This window comes from Larus michahellis, chromosome 4, assembly GCF_964199755.1.
Source record: "Larus michahellis chromosome 4, bLarMic1.1, whole genome shotgun sequence".
NCBI lineage: Eukaryota > Metazoa > Chordata > Aves > Charadriiformes > Laridae > Larus > Larus michahellis.
The window spans coordinates 72001843-72021869 of NC_133899.1; the positions used below are offsets into that span (position 1 = coordinate 72001843).

The following is a 20027-nucleotide window of genomic DNA, read 5'->3' on the forward strand; positions in this document are numbered from 1 at the left end:
AACCAACTTCACCCTTCCCAGTGCTCCTCTTCTGGTATCCGCAAGTTATTCATCAACAAAATGAACTCCTGTAATGTGTTTGCTAGTCAAACTGCTTACACAAACCCACTTCAGACTAGTTGTCTCAAGCAATTCCCCTATCACTGTTGCTGAGAGTGTTTACTCTTTTGTAATGGAAATAGGTCACCTGGACTAGAACAGTACATTTTGTTTCTAAGGACAAAAGAGAGCAGCTTCCCTGGCAGCCAGGCTGCCTTTTGACATAAAAAGTACACTGTATAGACATATACCTGTGCACTGAAACCCCCAGAGGTTTGCACATTTATCACTAGAACAACATACAGTCATAGGGGAAAAAAAAACCAACCTCAGACTCAAAACAGGGAATCTTATCAAAAGTATAACAACATCAAAACCACCAAACTGGATGAAAGCAACAGCCTGTTTGGTCCAGGTTTTCCACGACCCAATGCCAGAGATGGAAGTTTCACAGAAAGTGGAAGAGCAGCATAGCACAGTAAATCTGTGCTTGCTGCTACAGCCCATGTGGACCCGAAGTATCGGAGAAAATGACCTAAAACTAAAAGTCCCACAAGGTCTAGTATCCTCTTCCAGATGCATCTGATTAGCTCTGGACGTGGTAGTTAAACAAAATTCCACCTTTTGGGGGACTATTGTGTAATCCTTAGCCTCAGCATCTTCCTGTGGTAGCAAGTTCCACTAACTACTTTACACGCTGTTTAAACATTCCTCCCTGCTTTTTTAACCAGTACCAAAAAAAAAAAAACTAAAAACACAACCCAAACCAAAAAAGAGGCAAATGCTGCTTTTTACAAACAGTTTCACAATATGCCACCGATGAGCACCCCACACATACACACTGCCTTCAAGGCCACCTGGAACAGAAAGCAAGCCAACAAGTTTCTTGGAATCTATCTAAAACACAGCCTCTTAATTCTGATTTAGGTTTAGATGTACCAAAATTGCTTGACAAGATTTTCTTTAAACAACCGTGGGGTTCCCAAAATTAAGTCAAAACATCTGTGAAAAAATACAGTACAAATCACCAAAAAAAACCTTCAGAGTTTCGTAATGGCTTTACTGAAAAAAAAAAAAACCAAACCCAGGAAGTGCAAGTCCTGAGTGCTTCTGTTTCACGAGGGGAAAGGGGAAGGAACATTTTATCAGGGCACTGTAGCATAAAGCGCATCGGACAAGGGAAGAGCCGTAGCTCTCACCTCCTGTCTTTTTAGTTTGGGACAAACAGGTGAACGCGCGGGGGTAGACAGGCTCTTCCCAGCCATACAGGGCTTTGCTGAGGATGGAAATTTCTCTACTAAAGACCTCCCACCTCCTCCAAAAAACAGTTTTTTAGATGAGTACTTCATTCCGATGAAACAAGTAGCTTGATTTTTCCAATCAAAATTCAAAACCCAAGTGTAAAAAAGTTTCAGTATGAAAAAAGACTAGAGTCTTTTTGTTCTGAAACTACATACATACACGCTTTTTGTTCGAAAACTTCAAAATGAGACATTTTAACACTGTTCAAGCCCTTTCAGTTTTTATTCCTCTGAGCCACATAAGTTCCTGTGAAAGGAAACAACTCCAGCAGAATAGTTTTATTCATACAAAACCCAGTTCCATCAAAATGGAAGGAATATCACTTTTACAGGGTAGGATCATAAAATCAGAGGACAGATTCACACACATTAAAAACTGGATACAACAGAAATCCAGGTATCAAGGTGATGAAGAGAGTTATAAAAGCCACACAAAACATTGCCACTAATCATGACTTGCATATGGCAACTCCAGCCCTGAGCTGAGGTTTCATGACATCAGGAGTGAAGTCATAACTGGCAATAATGATGAAAAAAAAATCACGATTCAAGCATTCAAATATTAACAAAGAAAATGATCCCAAAACTTACTCTCTTCAAACAAACAAATTAAAAAACTTCTCTTCTCCAGAAAGCATACCAAACTATATTTAGACACTATACTATGAGCATAATACAGTATATACACATATCTATATGCTGGGATACCACAAGTATCCCAGAAAAGCGTGTTGGCTAATAAAGATTCAAAAAGACTAACCTGTTGAAACTTGTTTTGAGCTTTTTATCTGAGGATAAATACTTACTAAATAAATAGCTTTCAAGGGGAACTCCTTTCACTTTAAGATTTAGGGCCACTGGCACGGCAATATGATAGTGGAGAAGCTCTACAGATTTAGGATACCTGTGCTTTTTAAAAAAATCTTTTGGAGAAAGACTGATACTTAGAGAAAGACTGGGTCAGATACACAGGCAGGTATTACCTGTGGACACCTAACACGAGTATGAAATGCAACGGCGCTTTTAACTGTATGTATAAAGTAATTGGAAACACTACTGTGATAAGCCTCGCTTAGTACGCAGGTGCCCCCTATGTCTGAGAGATAAAGAAGCCAGAGAGGATTTTGTTCAGGACAAAGACCAGCTGGTCCGCGAGGCCTGAAGGTCAGTCCACCCTCCCCTGAAGCTCTAGATCTCCCAATCTGCTGTCAGCTGGCTCAGAGCCCAGGCTGAGGGTCCATCACCTAGTTCAGATTTTTTACCTCTGATGGGTAACTCAAGGCCAGATGGGCCGCCTTGATCACCTAGACCTCACCTTGTCAGGATTTTCCACAGTCACACCATAAGCATCAATGAAACAGGATCCTCTTATGTTCTGCTTCTCACTAGCGTTGTGCAGAGAACAGAGGAACTGATTCTCACTAGCCACGCTCATCCCCTTCAACATTTCTCTATGGAAAACCAGTTTTTTTATGGTGCAGTTGTCACCTTCTGTTACAACCTGGGGAGAAGCCAGATCATTTGCAGCCAGTTCCTCCAGCTCTTGGACTCAAGTGGACTGTCCCAACACGATGAGAGGCTGGCAAGCAAGTCTGCCTGGCAACTTTCCTTAGACAAGCCCATTGAACCCATGAGCAGAACTGACATTCTCAGAAGGATACTACACACGGAACAAATTGGTTACACAAATATTGGGAGTTTCACATACACTGCAACATGACACTTTAAACACATTCTCTATTCCCCATTCAAATGTTAAGTAAAAGGATGAAAGGTCCACGCGGATTTTTGCTTAAGACAAAGCTGCAATTCTTGGAAATAGTCAACACACCTTATTTTGAGTCTAAACAAATCTTAAATAAATAATGAAGAGTTAAACTGCAGAACGCTTAAAGTTACAAGAGTAATCATTACAGAAAAGCCACCCCTTCCCTACTACTTGAAAGATTCTGAAGTTACCATAACTTTTGTTTTATTCATGGAAAGTTTATTACTACTAATATGACAGTAGAAATTTTCCTAAGAATGTCAGTCTTACAACAGAATTGCACATAAGGTGACTTTCCCTGTAAATCTGTCTTACTAAAGGAATCAAAGGAAAGAAGTCCAATAACTAATAGAGAAATGAAGAAAATCTAAAAGAAAAAGAAAGAATAATTAAAAATAAATTTTAAAATTTAACTTGAGTTCTGGAAATAAAAATCCCTTTTCTGAATCCAGCAGCAGTAAGATGTGAGACATCATGATACTATTTCTGGTTTCCCATGATTCATGGATTCTATGTTTTCATATGCAGAAGTCAGATGACTTCCACTGCTGCAATATTGTATGATTAATGAACGTGATGCTCACGTCAGCCACTGTGCATCATACAAACACCTGTTCCCAGGTCCTAATTTTCAACTGCTAAAATGTCAATGAATGGTTATTGAATTGCCTTACCCCATGGGCTTCCCCATCGACGCAACTACTGCAGCTGCAGTAACGATGCAGTGGCTGTTAGAGATGGACTGAACACTGCCAAGTAACCAAAGGAGAGGTGTGCCCCATGCTCTCTGCTTTTTGCTATACCATACGGCCCATGCACTGCACAATGCATAGCCTAACTGTACAGGAGCACACCCTGGGGACAGCGAAGAAGAGGGATGGAGAGCTGCAGAAAACCATCTCAGAAGCAAGGCACCCACGTGCTTCCAAGTTTCTGCCGTCAACAATTCACAGCTCTGTCAATGAGGATACCATAACAATTTTCATAGGGAAATACCCACAGCTAGAGAGGGATTTACAAACAAACTAATCAAATTTTCAAAACACATCCCTAGACTTTCCTTTTCCCATGAACTGAAGTGGAAATATTGATGGTACCATTCCAAGCTATCTTTGGAATAAAGCTATATTTATCTACAGAAGGCACAGGGCTTGGGGGTGGGGGAAGCCAAAAAAGCCAAGTAACTGGGAAGACTGTTCAACAAATGGGGCTACGAATAATAACAACGTTAAGCAAGGACCTGGTGTTTGCCCAGCATCTAGAGAAATATGGCAGGCTAAGGATGCTGCTTCACAGTTATTTACCAAATATCCGCAAACACGCAGCCAAAACAAAGACTCAATCAAACCTTTACTTATTTGGCAAATAAGAAACAAGACATTTGTACTATTTTGGGGGCATGGATGAGAAAGAATTGAAAACATCTCATCTAAGAAGGCTCAGAAGCATTTATCCAATTTCGAAAGGAACGAAGATGTGATTAGAGGGTTATTTGTATTTCCACCAGCCGTTCCTGCTGAGCACAAAGGCGCTGCAGAAAGGATTCACAGAACTGTTCTGTGGAAGAGGACAGACTCAGACTTTCTGCTTCTTTTTCTGTCCAGGGTCTGCTGCCACCTTTCCCAATTTATCCCCCTCCCCTCCACCTCCCTCACACTATAAGGTACAAGAAAATTCCTTTCAAAAGGTAAGAGCTGATCTGTTTGGTTTTCTGAAACTATGCTCAACGGGGTACTTCCCATATCACAGAAGTCTACTGGCTAGACTAGCTGATAAGAATGTCTTAGAAAACAAGTCCTGGATTGGCAAATCCTCAAATATTTATGCACTGATAGCATTACAGACATCCACCCAAGCAAAAGCTCTTTTTTCTTTGCTATTCCTGCCTGGCATCAAGCAGAACCAATGTTCTTTAACTTGCAAGAAAACAGAAATAAAACAGCATAATCCCAAAGTATAGATGCTCTTCAAATCAAGACACGTTACAGTGTCAGAGGGTGCAATTTGGAAGAACTTGCATTCCCTGTGATCTCTAAACTACAAAACCAGCAAAACAAAATTCCCCAAAGACTCTCTCTGCCTTAACACCATACCAAGAAAAGAAGACTACTTCTGACTCTATCCAGGAAGTAAAATACCCAGATCGATCTTGATAAAGGGGTTGTGACATGCACAGAAATCAACAGTAGACTGCTCTAGGCTCAGCTTCATTTCCTATCGAAAGCAAAAACAATAATGCAGAATTAAATCAGTGTTTTCACACTGCAAAGGACAACTAATTAATTTCTTTCTTTAGTCCCTTCTTGCAGGAAGACACCCTGCAATGTCTTTCAATGCTTCAAAGATTTCAAAGTTTTCCATGAATGGGAAAAGGTTGCTTCACCAGCTTCACTAAACGGCCACAGAAGATCATTTCTAATCTCAACATACAAAGTGTATAGATAAGAAGAGTGCTTATACATTGTCAAAAATTATAACCTACAACGTATTAACTTTGATGCAGGTTTAGCTTCAATAAACAACTGCAAAAGGGTGAAGCTTGTGACAGTAAAGCCAAAACCCGCAAATTTTTGAAGGAGTTGTTCCAGTAACAGCAGTTTCCCAAGCAGCCCATCTACAACAGCCGTCCTCGGCGGGGAACACTTGGCTGTTTCGCATCCCTCTAACAGCCTCCAAGTTCCCCATCCTGAAGCAGGCTGTATGACAACTGCGCACCGACAGTGACAGCGTGCAGCAGTGACTTCTGGAAGAGTTTTTGCAGCAGCATTGCGTGGAGGGACCAGGGGCTGGGGCACAGCCAGGGCCCTGCACAGGCGCTGCCCAGGGAACTCCTCCGGCACGGCCGCCCCTCACCCTCGTCATGGCGTGACCAGAGGACTTGTACTGGCAAGATGGAAGCAGAAAGCTAGGACTAAGAGCTGTAAGACTGTCTGTTTTCAGTCTCAAAATAGGTAAATGCAATTTTTTTTTTAAAGTTCAAATCCAAATGTAAGCGCACCCAGGCCACTCTCCTGCCATTTACCACAGGGCTCGCAGCGATGGCAGGTCCTGGCGGCCTAACCCTTTCCTCCTGAAATCCAAGTTTCACAAATTTTTCATTGTGTCTCTATTAATAAATTTCAAAAGTTAGTCAGGGGTTCATAATCACAAAGCCCCCTTTTCTTAATCTCTACCTCGGGATAAAACAATAAGGAAAAATATTTTTATCAGAAGCAGGTATGAAAAGACGAGACACTGCAGAAGTGATGAAGGTTTAAGGAGCTCATAGCATTTTTAGGGAAGCCAGCAGCAGCAGGAAATGGCAATGAGACACTAAATTCGATAAAACAGAAGCCACTCCAAATTCTTCAAACCCCAGGCTAGTAAAGTTTCATAGAACTGGTCACTCACGTACCCGCAGGCCCTCTGTGATCCACTGGCCTGGCCCTGTACCACACACTTCAACACGGGGTGGGGAAAGGGAAACCAGGTCATGAAGCCACGCGCATTTAAATGAAATGCTGTTCTGGAAAGCGACTCTACACAAGAAGCAGAAGTGGTTTTTCTGGGTCTCAGTCCTTCCTGAAGCAGAACATATCAACCGAGCCCACCCAAGGAGACGTTCCAATGGGAAGGAGCAAACCAACACGGAACCCGACCAAGCCTTTATCAACAGTCAGGCCGGAGCAACGCAAGAAAGAAACCACTCTTTGGTTTCCCTCTTGGGCATGTTCACAATTTCGTCAGTTACACGGCAGCTTAGGACAGATGTGTCAAGGTTTGCCACTGGTTTAAGAAACTACAATTAGAAAAATACACTGGAAAAAAGAAAAGCAGTGCAATAATACTCCACAAGTCTGTAAAGGGATCTAGCCGATACCCCTAGGTTGTCACTCAAATCTTCAAATATTTTTTATCCATGTCTGAAACTAATAATTTCTGTTATTTTACACCACGTTTCCTGATAGTTTTCAGCAGTAGAAGGAGTAATACAATTAAAAACTACCCCTGTGTAATACATACAGAGAAAAGAATAATCCATTTCAAGATCTCCTCGAAGCACTACTAGAAGATAAAATCCCTACCTACAGTTCAGTTAGAGTCAGATAACTGGGAACAAAACATATGGAGGAAATACCAGGGCACTGACTTACACAGTTACTTAACCAAGTTTGTGTCTATAAACATATTTCAAGGTTGCTATTGCCAAAAAATTTGTAAATATTAAAAAAGGAACATATTAGACTAAACCACCAATTTTTCCACACCAAGGAGAGAGCTTTTTCTTTGTAACACTGTGTATGGGTATTAGTTCACCCTTGAAATTCATTGAAAATGACATGATATATACTTCAATTAGAAGAACCAGATAAAAATCCAAGGGCAAGGGTTTTTTTTTGTTTGTTTGTTATAAGTATTGTTTTTTAAGAATACACATCCAATCCAATTAAAATTAAATAATTCACATTACTATATTATTCTTCTTCTTACAGCTTACAGATCATGTTTACCCTGAATTGCAGTAGCAATTCAGAAAACGGTAGTCTGAGTTCCTTCTTATGTTCAAACACTGTCAGGTTGCTCTTTTCCCCTGAAACTATGGTCTTCTATACATGGAGCCCAATGTAATCCAAACTTCCTGCTTTGAGTCATATGCCTAATCTCAAACAATACTAGCCCAACACTGACTCAGCCATTCAAATGTGTGGGTTCACATCATAAAACTCCTTCATAAAAGGTCCTCTCTGTTATGTTTATGCAGGATGCTCTAGTGAAGTTGTAAAGCTAAATTACCTGATATAATTAACTCTGCTCAGAAAAGGAGAATTTGTCTGTTCAGTGATCACCTTGCTTGGGATATTTTTACAATACATTCCTCCACTCTGTGCTCAATTCACCCCTAAGGTGCTTATGCAGATACTAAACAGAACATGCGATTCATTTGTGTATGCTTTTTCTTTTAAAACATCTGATAAAGACGAGCAATAGGTCAATTTGCCCCCGTGGAATTGCACCGACTGATCCTTATAAACCTTGTAATTCCTCCAATTAATCCCATTCCTAGAGGCAGGAGTAATATTGACGAATTATCTGGTTCCAGATATATTTCATTAATATCAAGTGACATAGCTTCTCTCTTAGTTGTGGGCTTCAGTTACGTAAGATGGATGGACAGCACAACCTCTGCCACCCAAGGATTTTTTCCTAGACATATTATCTTCACCATCAGAAAAATTTCCCCTGGAATTTGTTACTATGACGATGTATTGCTCTGGAGATCCGACAATGGCGGAGTGGATTTACATTTTCCACCCGTTAGCAAAGTCTTTGTACACATGCAAAAACAATCACTTAGATATGGGATTACTGTTTTTCCAAATGCACAGAGAATGTTCAACTTCTTGTGAATATATCAGAAATATATTTGAAAATAAATTATTTTGCCATGCAACTGCTAATGCCGAATTAAATTAATTCAACAGTCACTGATGGCCTAGACCAGCCTCGTGTTGATGTTTTGCCAGTCATTAGTAGATGAATAAATAAATATTTTAGAAGACCATGGGAAGATTAAGTTTTATTTGACAGCAGAATCGCTGAAAGATAGCCAGCTAAAAATAACAGCGAGACCACAATTCCTTCATACAAAATCCGTTCTCTTTCGGCCTCTATTTATGAGGCATTTGCTCCTGCAGCCAGGCAAGCCCTTTGTTTTCGGATGCAGTGATTACACTGAAGACTCGAAAGCGCTTGGCAGCACAAGCAGTGTAGCAGCAGCTCTGACGTCCCAAGGTTTCCCGGGAGAGGAAGTTTCCCTTTCAGTTTTGGGAGCCGCTCGCGGGTGTTTCGGTAGCCACCCTCCCTCTCCCTCGCTCAGAAGACAGCTTTGCCATTTGCCCAGCTACACCTGGGCATGGCCGAGAGCGGGCAATCTTTCAAAACGCTTTCTTACATTCTGTGCCATTTGGCACATGCCAGTACACCTCTCCCACACACGAGAGCAGGCTGTGAGGCTGAGGTTCTGGCTACTCACCCCACTAGAAGAGGCCAGCATGACTTTTTGTCCGAGGTCTGGCCAATGCAACCAGGAGGGGCAAGCAGCGTGGCCATGGAGGATGCAGGGGCAGCTGGCCCAGGGAGGCTCCCCGATGGCCAGCACCCTGCAAGGACGGCTCGAGCCGGCGCTGCTGCATCGCTTCCTTCAGCGCGACCTGGAAATGCCACCTGCGAGCTCCTGTGGCAATGTCTGCCAGCAAATGGCACAGCCGCGCCGGCAAACCCAGCCCAGGCAGGCAACAGCCACTTCAAACATAAAAAAAAAAAAAATAAATTGGAGATCCTCCTGCTTTCCACTGCGTGTGTTTGCTGGATTTTTTTGCTTGCGGGGATTAGAAGGGATCAAAATCCCTCCATTTCTGTGTCAGATGTGCATTACACTTTCACTTGATATGAGAATCTCTGAATAAATCTGTATGGGCATGATTAAAACACTCTTTAAAAAGGCAACAGAAATGATATAGCGAGGCTCTGGAAACCAGCCTTGTGCAAAGACCTAAATTACAATTTTAATGCCATTATTCAAATTATTTTTCTTTCTGTCCTTCTGCGAAGCACAGCAGCAGTGGGATGGCTGGGAGCAGGGGAAAAGTAAAAGTGGGGGGAAAAAAAAAAAAAAAAAAAAGGTGGTAGCATGGAAAATATTTTCCTGGGGCTCCTCATGACACACAGGACGGAGCGACCTGCGCTGCGCAGGGAGACCTCGGTCCCCCCTTCCCCGCTCCCCCCCCCGCCTCCTCCGGGTTCGGGCTCACCCCCCCTCAGCCGCCCATTCCAAAACAGGGGGAGGAAAAAACCCCAAAACACCCCAGCGCCGGCGATTCCGACCTCGCGGGACACGAAACCCGGCGGAGGATCCGCGTTTTCGGCAGAGGTTTCGGAGCGGCTGCCGTGTCGCCGGGCAGGATTACCCGTTACCACGGCAACGGCGCGCGGCGGGGCCGTGACGCAACGGCCCCCGGCTGGGCTACGCGTTGCCAGGGAGACGCCCGCGTTGCCATGGCGACCATCACGCTCATCGGGCGGCGAGGGCGGGCGGCGGCGGCCTCTCCCGCGGGCCCCGGCCCGGCCTCGCTCCCCGCCCCTCCCCGCCAGCCGCCACGCTAAAAAAAAAAAAAAAATTAAAAAAAAATCCCAAAAATACCCCCACTCCCCCCATAATCCAACCACCCCCCCACAACAGCCATCACAGTCACGTCTTGGTCCCGGTGACGCTGCTGACCCCTACTACGGCCGGTTAACGACACCGTCCTGGTTTCGCGGGGCGCGGTACGGCGCAGGCCGCCACCGGCAACTGCCCAGCGCTGCCACATTTGGAAAAAGTGAAGAAAACAATCTCCCTGTCAGCAGCGAGGGGAACGCGGCTGTGTCAAAAGCCAACGCTTGCCGCCGCACCGGGCGGATGGCAGCCGTCGGTTCTGCCTCTCCCTTCGCTAACGTTAGCCATAACCAACGGCCAGACCACAAATACATGAAAAACAAAACCCGCCCCATGCCCGTTCCACTGAAACAGGGCAGAAAAATGGCTGCTGCCCTGCCCCGTGCCCCTCTGGGATCGCTGCAGGGCCAGCAGAGGCTGTTGGAGTCGCGGACACCTCAGAGCTCTCCGCTTGCTTATATGCATATTTTAATTTCAGGCATTGTTTTGCAGCCGAGGCAGGAGCAGGACGGGCAGCTCCACCGGGGACGCGCTGCCACCAGGCAGGGGCCGGGTGGGCAAAGCGTCCCACAGGCCCAGCCAGGCCGGGCTGCCGCCGCCACTCCCGGACTCTCTTCCTTAGCGCGTTTCCAAACTGCATCGCTTAATTACATTTAAGCTCTTACCCAAGATTCACAGGCAACACTGGATGAAAACATTTAGAGTTGTAAAATGCATCTAGTTCTTACCTTTGATATGCCTGAGGAGATGTGGGAGGTGTATTGAACACATGCGAATATGGGTGATAGGGTGTCTTTTTCAAAGCCTGAATAAGATTTTGTCTATATTCTGGGTCTATACACCACAAGGACCCCTTTCCAATACTCTGCAAAGAAAAAAGAATTAAAAAAAAAAAATCAAATATTTGATCTAACGGCATAGCCTTATTTACTTAGCAGCATTTGTCAGGAAAAGCAGCAGGTTTGGGTTTTTTGTCTGACAGAAGTGAACTTAAGTTTTCTTGCCAGAGATTATCGCTCCATTAATAACGTATTGCAACAGTATGATTTAAATCACACTTCTGTGGGGGAAAAAGTAAGAATGAATGTTTGGTTGTTCCCCACCCCACCCCCCGTTACTAGATAATATGATTTATTAATATCTGGCAATTTTCCCATCACCCCATATTGGAAAAATAAGAAGCTACAGTTACTGTTAAATGGAAACTTCGAAGAAAAGTAGATTATTTCTGAAAGTGATTTTCTTTTCCTTTTGCTGTTATACTAACAAGAAAGAGGGCTAAAAAGGAGTGGTTTAAACACCCTAGCAACTGTTTTAAAAATAAAAGGACTTAATCCTTCAACCACATGACATCAGTGCCATTATACTACAAGAAGAAATTAATCATCTTTTCTCCCCTAAGGGGAAAAAAATACCCAAAACAACAACAAAAAAAGCCCACGGTATAATCAGAGTTTAAACCATTTAAGGGTGTTGTGAAATCGTGATCTGTTAAAACAACAGTGTAATTACCCTTTCTGGACACACGGAGCAACTCAAGCAGTCAATCTGTAACACAAAGACTAGACTAAAATTCAGTATTTATTCTGCAGTTACGAGCAGTGCAATTTCAGCCCTTGTTTCAATCCCACCAGAGGTCAGGGTGCAGATATTTTGAATTGTTTTGTGTGAGTTCTCAAACAAACAGGAAAACAACTTTCCCTCAGCTCCACTATGAAAGCATACAGAATGAGAGCTCACGAGCAGCCTCGATAGCTTGAGCATACGTAAAAACAAACACCAGTCCTAACTATTGACTGAGCTCCACTGGCAGGCTTTCAAGGCATTATGATAAGACTTTTGGTAAATCTTGACATCTTCTGGAACAGGCAGGGGAAGCTGCGCTACTGCCTCAAGCTGCTTTTCAACCCAGGGCCATCCTTCTTCTCAACTCCAACTTCTATCAGCAAAGCAAGGTTTCATGTGTCAAAGAATAAACACTCACACACACACACAAAATCACACCAGAAGTGGGATGTTATTTTCTAAAGCCACAAGAAGACCAAAACCGGACACTTTCGAAAACTTGTCATCTTTGTGGAGCCCTACCAACTCCTCAGCTCTCCTCTGTCTCATGGACGGCTTCAGGATAGAGTGCAATGTGCAAAGTGCTTACAGACCTCCTTCCGAGCTTACAGACAGCGGATCTGCACTAAATTCTCCCCCCAGAAAAAACAAAAATTAGAAAGAAAAATCTTCCCCAGCATCACTGGATGGCTGCGTGGTAGCATCTAGCAAATGCACAGCACTGCGTGAGACCTGGCTTCACAGAAAAAGAGAGGGGCTGGCACAACCCGCAGAAGCTGCAGCCACTTTCTTTCAGAAACAACCACATCTGCTGGAGGGGATGAAGATGGCACCATCTTCTGCAAGCTATTCTGGTGGAACCGGGAACATGGATCAAGCCTCTTCAGGGTGGCAGGGTTCAAGCCTGTCTCTCCCCTTGCTTCCCAAGGGCACCCTACCAGGAGGCCACTGAACAATCTAAGGGGAGACATCCTCCAGCTCTCAAGGTGAAGCGGGGCCCTTGCACGGCCAAAAAGCCCAAGATTCAAGTGGTCTGAGAGAGAGCGCAAGGAAGACTATTGGGCTTTTGTCTTGGTAAAGCGCTACAGCAGATGACTGAAAGATCCACTGCCAGTGTCAGTGGTGGAAGCTGTGCGCCACACATCTCAAACCAGTTCGCAAAAAGGAGGTTGTTACGTTTAGCCTGCTTTTAAATACGGGACAATGAGCCAGAGACTTGACATGGCAAGTCTAGTAAGTGACTTTTTAGGCAAAGGACAAAGTCAAAAATAGAATCCAAACTTCTCAAATTCCATTTCCATGCTCCATCCAAGAGCCAGAGCAAGAAGAACATAAAATTTCCTTTTAAGCAAGCAACGTGCAAAATTAGGAACGTTTTTCAGGAGAAAACCTTTGCTGGATTCCTTACTCCTTACAGCATGGGATAAGCTTAAAAAAAAAAAGCTACACTTAAATACCATCTACCTTATTTGTACTTGCCGGAGCACAACATATTCTTTCCAAACTTCTCTGTTTTTTAATTTACTTCCAAGACAGACTTTTCATCTACCTGGAAGAGATTACTCCCCAAAACCCACCGGAGTTAGTTCAAGTTGAGGGCCCTATAAGATGAAGTCACTACTGAAGAGTAACTTCAAAACCTTTCATTACTGTTAAGCTAAATTTGTTTGGCTTGTCCATATCCTTGCAAAAGCCAAAAATAATCTCACTGAAAAACAGAAACTCTCGCACACAAAAAGTATTGAGAAGAATTATACTCCTTGTTAAAAGAAACACTGGGAAGGCAGATTTTCTATATTTTCACTGCAACCGAGCTGACTTACGATTTATCTGCAAAAACAAACGCAATTTAAGGCAAGGCTCTCCAACCATGCAAAGTTCCTTTTTTAAAATAGTTACTTTTGTTTTTCCACAATCACACGAGAGAGCAGAAATAAAAAGAAAACTGAAGTGTCATCCGGTTAAGAATCCTTCTTGACTGTCGGAGGTGTGAAGAGCTTCGTTAACTGTCTGTTTAGATGTGTCATTAGTCTTCCCATACACAGAGCAATCACGGGAAAGGAAATCATTGGAACTCAGACCCATCGGTTAGTGATTAATTTCCATCTTATGACACTTGGCGTGCTGCTTCGCTACCTCCTCCAAGCCAAAAGTCAATAGTGGCTCCAATCAAAAACCAGCAAGGAAGGGGGGGGGGGGAAAAATCCCTGGATTACATTTGTCTCCCAGGCAACAAGTGACTGAGGAGTGGATAACAGCCCCCTGATCATCTCGGCACTGGAGTGCTCTCAGACCTCCCGACACGCCGCCTCCTCCCAGGGCCAGGCACAGCCACCTCACTCCTGCAACTCACAGGCTACTGCTTCTGCATCCGAGTTTAAGGTTATTAAAAACAAGGGGAGTGTTACTCTGAATCCCCTTTCCCTTGTCCAAGAGTAGACAACAGTTGCAGGTAAGCTATTTCAGAGGTACTCATGGGGAGAGAAAGCAACACGTAGAAGTTACCCAGTAAAAGTTAATGACTTAATACTTTTTCTTTAAAAAAATTCCTGATTATCTTTCTATTATGAAATTGTTAGGCCTTTTTCTGTCACTTAATATACGCGTAGATTGTATCAGGACATTGTGTACTAAATCCCAACTTATTAATTCATTTCCTCTTTCTCATATCTCAAACATACAAATCTGACACCCCCCCCAACAATTAAAACCAGTGCATTGCCATGAAAAGGTACATTATACACTTCGTGTCCATTTGTTTTTTCTCCCAATTAACCGCATATAAAAATTTTAATATCCTACTTTACACAACCTGCTAGGATCCAAACAAAAATGTTTTGTCATCTTTCAGTAGAATTGAAAAAAAGTTTGAAATTTAAAAATAAAAGAACTAAAATGCTGCTTGTCAGCTCTTTCAGTTGTTATAGTTGGGGATAACAGCATTATCCACTATTAAAACTCTTCATTATGAAGATTTTGCTTCCATATACCTTGCAACTAACTGCCTGGCCTTACATATCACCTATCATCTGCCCAAAGCTCAATTAAAAAAAATTGTGCATTGAGCTCCTTCCAAGATCCATGACCGGGAAAAAATACATAGCCTGTCTATATAAAAATCCTGGCAAATGTTTATTTGCGGCATTTTGTTCCCTGGTTATTTTAGCACAGACTTGAAATGTGTTAGGAACGCAACTTTTTTTCTGGGGTTGTTCTTTTCATTGCCATACAAACAGTGTGCTCAAAATAAAGTTTTGGGAAGAGAGCAGATACGGGAACCGCAAAACATGCGGGCTCCGAGGGCCAGTGGCAATTTCAAACTCTACCTTTTCAAAGTCTGGTTACATGTTCTCTTTGAATCTGCACGGGACTGTGCTGAAAGCAGGATGGAGCAGCTCCAGGTGCCCACATCTCTCGCAAGAGGGTCCCTAAGAGAACAGCCCCCTAAGGGAACATTCCCCATAAGGGATGTAGTGGGATGGAGTGGTCTGAGCTGCTGCTTCCCTGGTCCTTGCTGTGCTTTTCTCGTCCCTGCATGTGCCTGGGCTTTCTTCCACAAGCGCATTTCAGTGATTCTCCTCGAAGAAAACTATTTTGCTGGCACAATTTTATGTCATTTAAACTCATTAAGCTGGCTCACACGAAGGGTCTGATGAGCACCCAGCGCTGCTGCAAAGCAGGGGATGGATGCAGGGAGCCAGGGAGGGGAACGGGAGCTCCCCCCTTCTGCGGCAGGGGCTGTGGTGACACCCCGATGCATCCCTCGGAACAGCACACCGAGAAAGGACAAACAGGACCCTGGCTCGACAAAAAGCAGCTTGGAAAAGGAAGGAGAAAATCAGCGTGCCGGAGAGCAGGCATACCCAGGAGAGCTGGGGTGGGCTGGCAGCGAGGCTGGCAGACGTGGCTCCGAGGGAAAGACCAGGAGTGCCATGCAGCCCAGCCCAGAGACACCGAGATGCTGGGCAGGGACACATGGGCGCCAGGGGAAGCCGGGTAGGCTGGGAGGAGAGGAACAGAAACCAGAGACCCATGAGCGCGTGAGCGACCACACAGCTCTGCACAGGCACACAGGCTATGCCAGCAAGCTGAGAATTATTAAACTGAACTCTTTGAGTTAAGGACCTTGCTACTTTAAACAAGAGAACAAAAGCGAAACCAAGCCAACAACTCCCCACTGAGTAGGTCTGTCCTTTTTCTTCTCCACTATCAAACCAGGACGGGATGAGTGGCCATGGCTAGACTCTTCTGAACCCAAACTGTCAGCGATATGAACTAGGTAAATGGCAGCTACCCAGGCTGAAATGGTGTAGATGTACACCGTCTTTGACAAGTATGACATATTGGTGAAGCAAGCATGCTTGAGGTACTGTAAGAACACGCAGAAATTTCATATTACTCAAAAAAAAGGGCATTTCCAACCAGCATCTGCTATCAAATCTTGAAATCACACCGCTGTGACTTATCAGTCCCTGCCTAGCTCAGTGTAAGTTGGTGCAGTCGTTAACACAGGACCTACGAATAACACTAATGACACTTTCTGCAGTGATGAGGAACCTTATGGTGCCAGTATTCACCATTACTGATCTAAAGGTTTGCTCTCAGCATGGATGAAATCTACTATTGTTACAGCAAATGACCTCTTTGCTAGTAATAGTGAAGAGATCACTGGGTATCAAAGGTTCTTACTCTAGGGAAATATTTATCCTGAGCTCCTTGCGCCCAGATACCCTGCAACAGCAGGCTTGAAGCAACTCTTCACCCGGGTTTGCAACAAGTTCATCCACAGGAATGCTGTGCAGCTTCTACAGGTGTTCGAGTATGCCATGTGAGCACAGAAGCGTTTCTCTAGGATTAAGCTTTATCGAACTGGTTTTTGAAATGCAAATTTCAAGAAAAGAATTGGATGTCACCACAGAATTTACAACTGCTTGAGCAGCTACAGTCAGGACCAGAATCTGAAAAAAAATAATTGTTTTAGACCAGAATAGATTTCTGTGCATAAGGTATGAGAGAGAACAACTTTTGTCAATTTTTATGTCTGCACCACATCTAATGTGGTGGCATGAAGTCGTCAGCCCCCTCTTCACAGCTGCCACATCTCTGGAACCACTGCTGGTTCCTCACACCTCCACATGAAACCTCTGGGGGTGGCAAGAGCACACTGCCCAGGGCTGTCAGGCAGCAAGAACCCCCACAAGCTCCCAAGAGAACAGGCACGACGGAAATGTCTACCCAAGGAAAGAGCAAGGTATTTCACTCACCACCTGATGCTGCAAAACACAGAACAATTATGGAAACCTTGACTAAAACAGGTTTCTGGCTGGTTCCCAGGGACCGCAAACTAACAACAAGAATTCCTCCTAAAGACAAGTACTCCTCACCTTGTGAAAAACTCTATTTCATAAGAGAAGTGAGAAAATGGACAGGCAGGAGGAAGGGAAGTAAAATACTTTCCAGCTGGCACCTGATGACACCCTGCCTTCAGCTTTGAAATTCATGAAGGGGAACACAATAATCACGCCAAAATCCACCTCAGGAGAGAACGACTTGCTTAAATAACTTTCTTGCACTATGCGGAGACACCTGCCAAGTGTCTTAAAGACCATCCTGCAACAGAACACAGATTACACATCCTTTACCAAACACACCGCTACTCTTGAACGTTTGCAAGAGCTGTGCAGGCACTACAGGAAACAAGTGGCTCACGATTACAAAATTCACCGAGACTAGAAAATGCAAGTCCACCGTGACCACTGAGGCCGTGTTGAATCAGCACTGCAACAGCAAGGGCAGGGAGGCTTTTCAATACCCAAAGAGAACTCGTGCAACCAGCAACACAACTCAAAGGCCAGCTCTGTGCTATTCACTTGCAGACAGCGATGATAAGAGCACACCTAACTTTTTTAGCTCAGCTACCCATCCCTCATGTTAGTACTGCCCTCCTCTAAATGAAGCTGCTAAAATAGGACCAACTCAGAATTGTAGTTCCTTTATTTACATGAGGCAGAATTAGCATACTAGTATCAAAAATGGGGAAAGATACTATATAACAAATTTTAAACTATTTAGCTGGCAAATGCTCAGGAAGATTTGAGATAAAGATGCTGAAGTTAGTCTGCTGGCCTGTTTAAAATTTTGTTGGTTATCTTTACTCATCGGTATTTCAAGTTATCAAGACAGACATAATGTTGCTTGCTCTGCTCGCCTACGTTGGCTCTCCATTTTTGAATAGCTTTATGAGTGGTCACAGATAATAGTAAACCTTTATCCTCTTTAACAGCTATGTACCTTGCAGATGAGGCTGGTGGGTTCTTTAGTTACTCCTTGTTTATGCGAATGAAGTAATTCGCAGAAAGACACAAATAGAGCATTTGAATCATCTGAGGTCAGCTGGTTTAAAAAAAAAAAAAAGTAATACAACTGCTAAGGAATTCTTAAAGAAAGAAAAACAAAGCCACTGCCAACGATTGCTATTATTATAAAACACATTCCTTAGATCCACTGTAATCTCACATAAAAATTACAAATAACTATTCATGCAGTTTAAGGGTAGATTTTCTTCATTCTCTTCCAACATTTCTAGCACAGAGCAGTGAAATTCTGTATGGCCAGTTTTAAAGAATTGCACTACAGACCTTAACAGCAATTTTAATGACAGTAACAACTGCATGGTGAGCATCTCATTTTCAGAAACCCTCACTGAAAATCCCCTTACCTTAAAAACTTCTCCTGCCCTTCGGAGGAAAGTTTGGCAACATTATGTGACAGCTTGACACGGAGAGAAAACTAAAGTAGTGCTTGCAGGGAGCATAACAAAACCCTCACACCCACTTCTCCTGCATGTTTTCAACTTTTTTTTCAGTAAACTAGCAGTCACAGCTCAGCTCAAGCACAAAGCTGACAAAGAGCTCTGACTAGCTAAAACACAATTACACGACCATAAATAAATGCTCATTAAATGCACGAAATTAAACCTTTGATAGGAATGCTTGCTGGAGTATGGTGTTCAACCCAAGTGAACCAGTAGCATCAAGAAATCACCAGCTTTTCTCAAGAAAACAAAAGGTTGGGGCTTTTTAAATCTTATTTTGCTCCAAGTAAAAACATCCATTAGTTCAAATCACACAAGTCCAAGTCTCTGCTTTCATGCTCATCTCTCGTTATTTTAGCTCACTTGCTCAATGAGCAGACACCAGACACCAACACAGCCATCGACCTTTTAAACCCCCTGTTTGCCCTTAGGAAAGTGGCTTGATTCTGCCCCCAGTGGTGCGGGGGCATTAACCATCTCCATGCCTCTGATGTCTTTCCAGTTACCAAATGGGCACTGTCTTTCCAACTGGAGAGGTTGGGTGGGTAAGTAAATTCACTGAGAATGAGAAGTATGATTATAGTGGAAAAGGACTACTTAGCCTCAAAATAAAATAAAACAAAACCCTCAAACCAAAAGGGAAGCCAAGCATGCGAATAAACAATGCCACGGGAATAAAGAGGCCAGACCAGCACCATGAAGTAACAGCTGGCAAAAAGAAAAGACTGTGCATTCCACAGTCAAAAAAACCACCAACCTATTTCACAGGCAAGATGCAGTGCAAGATCCTGCAAGACAAAAAAGTGCTACCAAAATGCACACCATCCAGGTGTTCCAGTGTTAAAGGAGTTCAAGTCTCACCAGCACAAAACATATTAGAAGTTTTCTTTGTACCTTTGGACTTGTACGTGCTATCAGAGTGGAGAGCCTTGAAGGGACTTCAGCAGTGTCTTTAGAGGCTGAACCCCAAATAAACCCCAAAAGAGCACCCCATAAGTACAGCCACAGGCACGTGTCCTATGGCCTTGTCTACGTGCCACAAGCAGAGCAAAGAAACGGGGTAACATCTCATGGCAATGGCTGTGAGAGGGCACAGGAGTGCACAGACAGTTTGGGTTTTACACAAATGAAGGCATTCATGAGCTTTTAAGCAATTTTTCACCTTGGCACTCCCCCTCACAACTATAGAGAAGTCAGAAATGTCTTCTAGTGCATGACCTAGACACCCAGCAAGTCGACGCTGCCACCAAAGGCTACCAAGCCAAGGCATGCCCCCAGAGTCCAGGCTCCTGATCCCACAAAGGGCACTTCAGTCTGGAATGATTCTCTATTTTTATTTCAGTC

General features: G+C 43.7%; 1 protein-coding gene across 12 annotated transcripts in view; it reads right to left on the reverse strand.

Moving 5' to 3' along the window:
* FOXN3 (forkhead box N3) overlaps positions 1-20027 on the reverse strand; it is a 216009-nt gene that overhangs the window by 98985 nt on the left and 96997 nt on the right. For all 12 annotated transcript variants that reach the window (XM_074585485.1, XM_074585487.1, XM_074585483.1 and 9 more), the window contains exon 3: positions 11032-11168. In XM_074585485.1, the coding sequence (XP_074441586.1) occupies positions 11032-11168 (137 nt within the window). The remainder of the gene's footprint in view (positions 1-11031; positions 11169-20027) is intronic.